Below are 11,683 nucleotides of genomic sequence, written 5' to 3'. Positions count from 1 at the left end.
GAATAATATAAAGCTTTGTTAAAATGAACCTCATGTGTGGTCAAAAAGCAGTTATGTGTCTTTTACGCCTTGTTTTATCTGCTCATCTACATCCTCACACTACATCGCAGGACTTTCATTAAATAAGGCTACCGTGTTCTTTTGTCAACCTTTAGATGCACTTGGACACCTGTTTTTGTTCGCGCTGCTCACTGGAAAGTTTATTTTGAAAGTCTACTCGGATGTTGGACAATTCCAGACTGTCTGACTTGACCTCTGTCTCAATCGCGACGTTTAGCCAGCAGCGGCCGCTGAGCATCAGAGGCTGATCCTCCTCTGTGTCAGGGAGGCGTGCTGCGTGTGTTGTCACAGATCCACGAAACGCTGCTCGTGTTTTATTTCCTGCCCAACTCTCAGCGGGATAAAAAGCTCTCGGGCTCAGACCCAACATGGGTTAGAAAGAAAGCCACCTATGGATTATCCACTTTGCGCACTTCAGCGAGGATGATGGGGGGGAGAGAATGGACTTGTTTTCGCAGAGACATCCTGACAAAGACGGGGACTGAGAGGGACTAGAAACCGGGACTCGCTGCTTCTCTGTGTCTCGCTTTGCATCTTTTTAATTTTCTTTATTTTTTCTCATTTCCCAGTTTGTTTAGTTTTGTTTTTGTTAGTATTTCCCCGCGCGCGTGCGAGGCAGAAATGTTTGCAGAATTGCTGTGCGGCGCCGTGGCTCTGGTCCTGTATGTCAACACTCTGGGCGCCGATTTCTGCTACGATGACAGGTACTTGAGTGAATGAATGACATCCAAACGCACGGTGCTGTATCCACTAGCAGGAAACCTCATCAGTTCTGTAGAGAAGCGATGATTTACAACTTGGAGGAAGGAGGCATTTCATTGCGTCAGCATCAAAACAGAGCGTTGTGTCTATCACTACAAACAGTCCGCTTGAAGGCAGGTATCACGTATCGGTAGTTTGTGCTCTGAGGAGAAGCTGAGTGATGGAAATGTCCCACTGCTTTGAAAGTCACTGTCAGAGTCCACAGTCCAGACACGTGCTTGTTTGTGACATGTGTGGCAGCTGCCTTGAAAGATAATTCCTTTGGGCTAATATTTCAACAATACAGCTGATCTGTCTTGGATCACAGCTTGTTGTTTTTCCGTAAGTTGAAAAGTGTAGTCAGGCAGCGCGCCCGTACGCCTCAGAAATAACTTCTTCAAAGTCTCAAGGTCTTGAGATGTGCTGGGGAATCAATTGATCCCAACAGGAAAAAAAAACGTGCCTCATATCTCTGCAGCAGTTCCACACATGCACGAGTGTGCAGAGCGTTTTCTTATTCATTTACTTAAAAGAGGCAACGTTGTAACCCATTTCATTGGTTTGTGGGCTCAGTCGCTGTTATGCAGGGAAATGCATTACTCATAGCTGGCCTTTTGATATTTGATGGCTGAATGGTTGTCAGTGCCTCCGGCTCCTTACTCTCCATCCATTGCCTTGATGTAGGTCAGCTGCATGCACATTTTATGCTCCTATCACTGTATCAACATCCTATCAATATTACTACAGCCAGTATTCATAGTTGTCAGTCTGGGATGCTTTTTCTCTGAACAGAATATTGTGCAGTGCTGTGCATTTATTATATGTGTCTTAAAGAGTAAAGCACGCACAGAGAATACAGCTTAGTGTACAAACACTGAACGTGGTGTATTTCCTGCACATCTCTGCTCACTGCTCTGGATATAGAACATTTCCTGCTGAGCACATCCCCCCTGGTCTTTTTCTTTCTTTCTTTCTTTGCTGAAAGTGTGACACTTTTTCTTTTACAGTTGTGTGTTGCTGTGAGTTTTGCACTTGGTGCTTAGGTCGGGTGATTCACACACTTACATGATAGGAAGGTGGAGAGGTGAGAGCCGGCTGTTGGATAGCCCCTCCAAGTTTGAATGTAATACAGACGCCAAACCTTGATAATTCTATGAGGAGATGTTAACATAATTGTAAAATAATTATTTATTACCGCAGGAGTTTGGCTCCAAATTTTTTCTGGCTTTTTTGGTGAAACAGATGAGTGACCGAATTCGCCCATCCCAGCCGGGGTTTTGCTCTGACGTACAGTATTCTGTCTCTGACATCTTGTTCTATTGCAGGCTATCTGTCACATCCAGCGTTATCTGTTTTTAACACCGTGTGTTCCAGGCTTGCAATTAGCAGCCGTCTCCTGTCCCCCCCTGGGCTCCACCGAGAGCGAGGAGGGAGGAGAGAGGAAGGGTGTGTGCGGCGGTGCTGTATCATTTTAAGTACAACAGTCCTGGGCATACAAACTGATCTGACTTGCTAATGCTGGGTTAGGTTTGAAAAAAGATGATGTCTTTATGCTGTCATTATGGAAAATACTAAATTTGTAATGGCAATAAATCAGACTTCGAGCTTGCCATTACTAAACACCCTGCAGCCTTTAGAGTGGATTTATTTACACTGTGACACTAATTTATGCATCATTCAGATATTGTTTTTCATAAACTAAAAGGACACCAGAGTTACAGAATATAACGACGGCATGCCCCAAAATAAAGATTTATAGCTTCGATTGAACTTTTTATGGTAAACAGCTGAGGAGAAAAAAATAAATATAGCTGTTTTTCACAAGGCGGCATTGATTCCTGTCGGTGAAAAGATAGATTGTGTTTCTCCTTTGCTGCTGGCTGTGAAACTAATGCCCAGACTTAAATCAGTTTGTGATTTAAAATCAAAATTCAAGATTGCAGTGTGCATAAAATGCCTGGGAGGCACAAAGATGCCATAGAAGAGACACCTGAGGATTCATAGTCGCTTTGTAGCAGTGCTTTTTTTGTTTTCTTCAAATTCATTCTTCTCATGGTATCAGGAGTGCCTCGGTCACATGCGTCTTATCATATGTGTGTTCAGTGGTTACACATTAATAACTTTATGCCTGGTAACCAAGGCGGTAACCAAGGAAGTTCACATTTAAAAGGAGAGGGGAAAATTTTGTTTACACATGTTTAATTATTTTTGTCCAGAGTCTAAATAAAATAATTCCATGCAAGTCAGTTTTCTGACCCTGCAGCCGGTAATGCCCCTCATTTGATACGAATGACAGCGTGGAGAAGCGACCTGCTCGCCACGGCCAAATTCCCGCGGGGAGGGGGCTTTTCCTTTCCCTCCCTGGGACACAGTCATCATTAGCACATACACAGCTTTGACACCTGTACTGGAAAATGGGAATCATACGTCATGTAGTTCATATCAGCACTGCTGCAATCTACAGTTAGGGCTGAGCGAAGGAATGGGAGAGCTCAGATAAACGTCAGACGAGAAATACTGGTGCAATATTCTGCGGCTCCCTGTAAGCCGTGTGCACCAGGAACTCGCGTGATAATGAAAAGACCTCCGTGGTTTGATTGCAGGATTCTTTTATTCGGTTATAAAAACCTGTTGAGCGCAGGTTAATCAAGGTGACGGTGTTTTTAATGAAGCTTAAAAAGCTGCCAACTTCTCCATTTAGTAGCTGTAAACACTGGACTGTTTTTAAGATATATTTCACCCCCCAAACACACACACACACTGGCTTTATGGATTATTGTTCACTGTCAGGAGTTTGATGGATGTGATGAACTGCACCCACCTCATTTTTCCAGCCTCGTGTTATGGTGTACAATTTGACTGTGTGAGGATGTGTGAAGGTTGTGGGTCACGCTGAAGGACGCAGCCTCCCTGGGCATGGCCAGTGATTTATAATGGTCAGACAGTTGGTAACGGCGAGTCATCGTACAGCTCCACGCACTGAAAGTTTTATTAGAGAAGTTGGGATTGAGGGCAGAACCAAAAGCTGCTTTGCTGAGGCAGTTTATGTGAGGTTTGGGTGGTGACTCATGTTGACACCACCCAAATGTTATAGTAAATATGGTGAAGGAAAAAGAAACTATTAAATATTTGTTTTTAGTTCAGATTAATTCAAGTTTTCTTCAAGTTTAACTTCAGAGACGTGTAGACAACCTTAATCTGGCCTCTGAGGTGGAGACCAGAATACTTTGACCTACCTGCCCCAGTATAGGCTTGTCCATAGCTGTCTCTTCTTTGGCACAGTGTCACTGCAGTGATCTTGAACCCTACTCTCATAGCCTATACTGTAGGATTGCTGCTTAGCATTGTGGTTATCTTGAGGGCCCAAGGGCGGCAACCCAGCAGCCTGAATATCTCTTCTTTTTTTCCCAGTCAGGGTTTCTTAGCCTGCGCCCTGTAATTATCGTCCTGCCTGCAGAGAGGGACTCACGACATGGTTTCGTAGATGTAGCTACGCTGCTGTTTCTCTCTGCATCTTTTTTTCCCTCCGTCTCTCTTCCTTTCAGCTACCCCCCCAAAAACCTTTAGGCCCCCGGCTTCTATCATCCAGCGTCTCCAGATGGTCTCGTTCGGTAAGCAGTTTAGGGTTTTTCTCCCATCACCAGTTTCAGGGGGAGCATTTGAAGTGGATTCAAATGTAGGTTGTTTGTTGCTTGTAGTTGCCAGGATGGAGACATCAGAGTTCATGCTGACAGTCAGTGAAGATAGACAAAATAATATAATGCATTAAAACTCATGTATTTAGTTTTTCAAAGGGGCCATAATCACTGTTTAGAATAGATCGAATCTGTGTAATGCAACCAAAATGACAAACGTGCACATAATTATCACCTGACTCTGTGATACACAGAGCTTTCCAGCATTTTTCAACTCATCATTTATGTTACGGCCTTCAGATTAGCTGCTTTGATTCATTCTCACCGCTCTTATATGGTTTTCCATCACAACAGATTCATATTCCTCGATTGCTTTTCCCAGCACCAAGTATCAGACTGAAAAAGTGAGGCAGAAATAATATTGGAGTCAGGTTTCCTCTATTCCCGAACAATTCAGTTGAAGAAAATTAAAGCTCTTCTGTGTAAATGTGAAGAACTCTTTAATCTGTTAGTTTTAGGTTGCAGTGCTGTTCTGTTAAATTCAGTTAAATAAAACTTTACATATTAAGTCTTTTTAACTTAATGTCCTTTAACGGGAAAGAGTTCTCCACTCAGCCAGGGCTTTTCTAACATGTGGTAAACATTTACACGTGTTAGAAAGCATTAAAATAGACCCAAAAAATCATAGGTCTGTTTTTACCAAAGCTGTGATCTTTTCCTAAAACTAACCTAATCCTAACCCAGCAGTCATAGATGCAAACAAACATGAACCCCAATCTCCTGGGTCAAAGTCCTTCACGTTTGACTTGAAAGACTCTGTGATCTTGAAATTTTATGGACATTAACATATGTAATGATTCTTATCTTCAAAGTTATCGCAAATATATTAGAACAAAAATTTAAAAAAGGTATATTGCAAATTTAAATCAAGTTAAGAATGCAAAGAATTCGTTTTAAAAAAAGCACAGATGAAAGAGCTGTAATGGTTTTCTTCAGTGCGACTCTGTTGTCAACGGTAAGAACCTTGGGTCCTGCATTTCCTTCCTTCGACTGCCAGACTGTATAATCTGCTGGCAGGATAGGAAGGAGACATGTGGGAGGTATCCTACTCACTCCTGGTGGCTCCACACTTTCTCTAATAAATATTCTAGCAGGAATGTTTCTGATTATCAGTTACAGATTTTTAGCTCCAGTGTGAGTCTGTTGACATTCCACGTGTGAGCGCTGCCAGTGTGCGGTGAATGTGACAACTTTTTGAAATCTTCATTACAGTATCTCTCAGATTTCCCTTCAAATGTACCAGAAAGAGAAAAGGAAGAAAGAAGATTCTTCTTTTAAAACATGACTCCTTTACACCAGCGCGGAAAGATCGGCTCACTTTCAACCACAGAAAGATTGGATCTCAATTTTCCCAAGTTCTCGTTTTCCAACAGATAGCCAGTGAGGGTAGAAATTGTTATTTTCTCTCTCACCACAATTGCAAGATAAGCTAGCCTGGCAGAAATTCGTTTGTTTCTAAAAATACCATTAATGAGGGGTTCTGATATGTTTCTTTTCTTTCCAACAAAACCCCACAGAATTGCTCGAAGCATGCGTCTTGGATGGAGTGAGTTCATATTCAGGGTAATAGGAATCAGCTGAGTAGAAACGATGCTACTCTCACTCCTACACACTGTCGTTGGGCCCAGAATATGGCCACGCTGCATCTTTGTTACTGCACCGAAACTCCTGAAGTTCATTTAAAAAATGTTGGCTCTTATGTTGCATTCACTGTGGTGAGGACAGAAAGGGGGGAATAAGACAGAAAGACCTGCATATCTGTAAACATGCAATGGAGACTAAACTTGAGAAAGCGTTTCATTGGTGGATGTCCTAACATGTAAAAATGCACACAAAGAATATTCTGGTGGTTGAACCAGTAAAAAACATTCAGCAAACGGTCGTGTGGTTGTGGCACGGCAGGACCTGCTGATGCACTGAATGCTTCAGCCACAACTTCCTGTACAGCGTTTGCGGTCTGAGGACGTTTGGGATTTTTTGGAAACTTTTTTTTCCCCACAATGCTTTGTGTGACTTCTTGTAAACCACTAACTGTTAATTAAATACAAAGCAGATTTCAGCAAGACGGATTAAGAATCAATTTGAATTTAATGCTGTGAAATTTGGTTTTCGTATTCATGGTCTTTAGAGGATAAATTCTCAATTTTGCCAAGACTTGTGTATTCTCCCCGTACCTGCACGGGCGCTCTCTTGGTACTCTGCCTTCCTCCCACAGTCCAAAGATGTGCATGTTAGGTTAATTGTTTATCCTAAATTGGTCACGGGTGTGAATGAGAGCATGAAAGGTTTTCTATCTCTCGCTGACAGACTGGTGACCTGTCCAGGGTGGACCCTGCCAGCTGGGATAAACTCCAGCCCAGCATTTAGTTCATAGCATTGTTGTTCTGTGAGTATAGCCTCAGAAAACAATGACAACAAAGTGGCCTTGAATTTCTCTTACAACTATTAAAATATCCAGTAGAGCAGGGCGATATGACCAAAAATATTTATCACGATATACATTTGAAAATTGGCGATAACGATATAACTGACGATATAATTGATACGAAATACTTTACAACTCCACAACTTTATTAGTGCAAAAAAACCCCCATCAATGTATTTTCACTTAAACAAGCAAATTCCTCGCTGACAGTTTAACCAAAAGGCATTTCCAGTGGAAACTGGCCGACATATCCTCAGCATAACCATGTATAATATCCACAAAACCTAAAAAGAGGTTATACACACACAATACGGTAATATTATGTTGAAGCACAGTGCGTATCACTCCGCGAGGCTCCTGACTACGACAGCCGTAATGCTCCGACAATCCATCAAGCGGTGCGGCTTCGTAGCTTAGCAAAGTCGTACTAAAACATTTGACAGATTTTCGAGCGCCGTGCACATAAAATCGTTTCGAGGTCAGTAAACACAACCAGAGTTCATACATAAGGCACACGGGGTTATAAGGGGCTCTGTCGACTTTCAGAAAAATCAAAGGATTGATTTTAAGTGTGCCGTATTTTCCAAACAACACGGTAATAACGACGGCCCGCTAGCATGCGCTACCAAAAATAGTGCTTTGTTGTGTATCTGACGCACGAAAGCCAAACCAGTTCCACACCACTGAAGCTGCAGCATTTTTACAAGCCAATTCTGGTTCATCCGTTTCATTCAACGATCCTCTTTCGCTCTTCTCATTCTGTGTCGCCGTCATGTGTGTATGAAAACAAAGGCACTGCGCATGTGCGGCAAGTTTATCGCCGCTCGTCATCCACGCCTCCCGCTGAACGCGTAGCGCTACTTTGAAGTTTGTTTTTCGCGCTACTTGTACGGCACTATTGCCTGGCGGATGGACATGTGACCAACATACCACTCTTCAACCCCGATACTGTGTGTCTGATCACATGCCCTTCCGCCAGGCAACGTAGTGCCGTACAACAGCGGAACAAACAAAACAAATCGTCTTACGATATGACAAAAATCACGGACAATCTATAGAAAAGCCGCACCTGACTAAAAGCCGCAGGGTTCAATGCTTGTGCAAAAAGTAGCGGCTTATAGCCCGACAATTACGGTAAATGCACTTAAAAAAGCTGCTTGTTTAAGTGGAAATACATTGATGTTTTGGGGGGGGGTTTGCACTAATAAAGTTGTGGAGGTGTAAAGTATTTTGTCTCGTGTCAATTATATCACCAGTTATATCGTTATTAGGGCTGAACGATTATGTAAAATAATCTAATTGCGATTTTTTTGCCCCAATATTGCGATTGCGATGCGATATGCGATTATTTTTTAAGGTCTTTGTCTTCTGTATTATTAAACAAAGACAAGCAATACATCATATAGTATGGACAATACTATATTACATTAATTTTAAACTATTCTTTCCTGGAAGACAGACCTCTGTTATGATGACATGAGGTGATGCGTGAATTGATGACTGACATTTTTATTTAACTTCTTCAATCACAACAGTATATTTGAACATACACAATAGTTTATTTTTAGCTTACAAACATCTGAGCATAAAGTGCTGACAAGGAACCCTGGTGTAAACATTAAAATGAAAGTCAGTACAATGTGCAGATTGCAGAAATATACATAAAAAAAATCAGTGGCTTTACCACACTCAGTTTTTCGACATCTGTGAACTACTAGACAGTCATTCAATTAAAAAATAATATTAAATAAATAAAACTAATAAATAAAAAATACACACATCTTACTGATCTCTGCAGTCAGTAACATTACACATAAAGTGCAAACATAATAGCAATTGTATAAACACACACACAAACACGCCTTTAAAATTTAAAGGCGTGAAATTGGACGGTCTAGTTCTGATTAGCGTCACCGCTGTCTCGGTGGAGTTTAATAAACTCGGCCGTCTGCTTCTTGCTATCTAAAATATAACCAGACACTGGTGTAAATTCTCGACTGTCTCATACTTCTGTTTAATAAGTTTTCTGTTTGACGTTTAGTCAGCTGTGTGAAAACCAAGGAGGAACCCACCCGGGGGATTAATAAAGTTTTATTTTATCTAATCTAATAACTTTAATCTCAGCCAAACCGATTTACTCACGAACAAACAAAACACTGAAAAAAGCCCAACAATAACATTTTTAGGTTGTCTAAGTGACTTATATATCACGTTTAACCCGAGCAGCGAAACTCCGCGGTGATCTGAAAATGATGTGCCGGGAGTTGTGCCGTTCTCGGCCGCATCAGTAACCCTCGAGCTCCCGGCTAGCTGTCGAGCTGGTGGGTAGCAGACGCCTCTGAAAACGTCGAAGCACTTTTGCAAATATGGGATATCTTGATAAACCGAGCAGATATTTGATGTTTACACAACTACTTTCTCGCCTGAAAATATGTTAAAAGTTTATTTTGTGACCCAGAAAGATTAGTATGAGTAATTTTAAAACTTAGTAGCGGCCGCCATTGCTGGAAACTGGAGTTTGGCTGGGCCGCGCTATGAATTCTGGGATATGGTAGTAATTTGGACAGCCTTCGGCACGTCGCTGTGACGTAATCGGTCTACAAATGCGGCCTCAGGAGGATGCAGCCCATGAATTTGGACATGTCCAGAGTATAATCGCAGCCTTTGCGGTTAGAAAATTGCACTTGATCATGTCGCGATATTATCGCAAATGCGATATATCGTTCAGCCCTAATCGTTATCGCAAATTTTCAAATGTATATCATGATAAATATTTTTGGTCATATCGCCCTGCTCTAATTGTTACTAAATCTGATTAGGTTGTGCACACCAACAAGGCTGTAATGCTAAACCAGGTTTTTTTAAACCTAATATGTAATCCATCTTACACAGGGAGCATGCTCCTTCCTCGCTTCTGGACACACACAGGTCCAGATGGTGTCTAGACGTTGGAGAAACACGATACATACATGAGTCTTAAATACCTCTAATAGTTGATATGCTCCTAATCAAATGGCACGCTGTGATATCTGCATGCTAAAATGAAGGGAATACATTGTCTCATTGTAAGATTGAAGCTGATAATGAATATATAGCATGCCCACGAGTCCTTGAAAGCCACCTCTGTGCTCTCACCAGGCCAGATCGAGATACTTTATAGCTACTTTAAAATAATCAGGCTCTGAAGCAGGGTAATCACCCAACTGCCATGCAGTGGGATAAAAAATGGTCCATATGTAGCTGTCGGGTGTGCTGCCTGGTGGTGGATTGAGGCATTAGAGATCAGTTTTTAGAATACAACACAAGATGATGACCATAGTCCACTTTGAGTATTCTCATTGTCTCGGCTGGCTGTTTAATTAAAGTTGACAGACTGTCTTGCTTAATAGATCTTGCACGCACAGTGTACTGCAGACAGAACCACACACACACACACACACACACACACACACACACACACACACACACACACACACACACACTAATTGCCTTAAACAATGTGTAATACCAGTCTAAATCCCACCCACGGTCAGTTTTGTGTGGCAGACATTCACGACCACAGTTCAGTGATGTGAGAAAGGCATTAACGCTGCCAAGAATCAGCGCATCGATTGGTAAAGGGCAGCTATAGGTTTTGCTGCCGTCGTTGTAAATATGTCTCAGATGATTAAACTCTGTTGGGCTAAGTTGGCAATGGGTCTAGACAAGGGTTTGGATTTCCAGGGCTAATGCTGGCTGATGGCTCTTAAGCCACGGCCACTCTCAGGCTCTTGGCTCTCTTCATATTAATGGGATTAACAGCACTATGGATGAGGGCGTGTAAGCAGAGAACCCCGAGCTATTAGAAACAAAAACTTCCCTGTCCCCCATATCCAACAGGGATGCTATAGTTTGGCCTTTTCATCAATGAAGAGGAAAAGGCTTCTTTTCACTGTGCCTCACCATCTCTGTGGCAAGAAGCACTGGCTCATTTCGATAAGGTTATGACACAAGTTGGCCGGTTCAGAGCCAGCACCTTTGTTCGTTGTAAAAAGAAAGCTTTGTGTGCTCCCTCTGTTCTCCCTGGACCCAGTGAAGGCGACCATTTGTCGTCAAATAGAGGGGAATTAATCCCCGTTTGTGTTGTCCTGTTGTTTATGAAGGACAAAGAATCAAGACCCCAGAGGTCACTGTTTGAACAGAGCAGAAAACTGCTGCAGCATTGTGCACCAAACCTGTCAGAACCAATTGGGCAATCCCATTACGGCTGTACGTGCTCTGTTACATGCTCTCAAAGTTCTGGCTGTTCTCAAGTGGTAAGAAGACAGAGGAATGAGGTCAGAGGATTCACGGTTGGTGATCCCAAAGAAGCCCGACTGTTATGAATATGCCAGCTAAATTATCCAGTGTCTTGGTTGTATTGCTGGAAAATCACGTCTGTCAGTGCACTCGTGACTTCCAAACTGAATACGAGTCACCTGCTTAAACAAAGCTGCCAGATACAGTAGGTTCATTTATTTGTTTAAATTGATCATCATAGCAGTTACAGTGTTTGTCATTTTCGAACCATGTTTTAATAATGAACAAAGTTCATTAGTTCAAAGTAAGAAAAGTTCATAGTCTAAGGGTTTTTTCACACCTATAGTTCTTTTCAGCTGATGAGTTAGTAAACTTGTAGCTTTTCTCTGTGGTTTGTTTTCACACAGAGAAAAATCCAAGTGAATTCCACTAAAAATTACAGTGTGTGAGAATATTTAGAAAACACAGAATTTATGTTCATTTC

General features: G+C 42.0%; 1 protein-coding gene across 1 annotated transcript in view; it reads left to right on the top strand.

Moving 5' to 3' along the window:
• The first annotated feature begins 304 nt into the window (after positions 1–304).
• The window catches only part of tmtc2b (transmembrane O-mannosyltransferase targeting cadherins 2b), an 82,737-nt gene continuing 71,358 nt past the window's right edge, over positions 305–11,683 (top strand). The window contains exon 1 of the mRNA XM_086298005.1: positions 305–764. Within this exon, the coding sequence (XP_086154131.1) occupies positions 682–764 (83 nt within the window). The 5' untranslated portion in view covers positions 305–681. The remainder of the gene's footprint in view (positions 765–11,683) is intronic.

Source organism: Aulonocara sp. 'chitande type north' Nkhata Bay, linkage group LG7, assembly GCF_057382095.1.
Source record: "Aulonocara sp. 'chitande type north' Nkhata Bay isolate Kocher_YH1m ecotype deep benthic linkage group LG7, A_spYH_male_GT1.1, whole genome shotgun sequence".
Lineage (NCBI taxonomy): Eukaryota > Metazoa > Chordata > Actinopteri > Cichliformes > Cichlidae > Aulonocara > Aulonocara sp. 'chitande type north' Nkhata Bay.
This window is presented reverse-complemented; position numbering and strand designations above follow the sequence as displayed.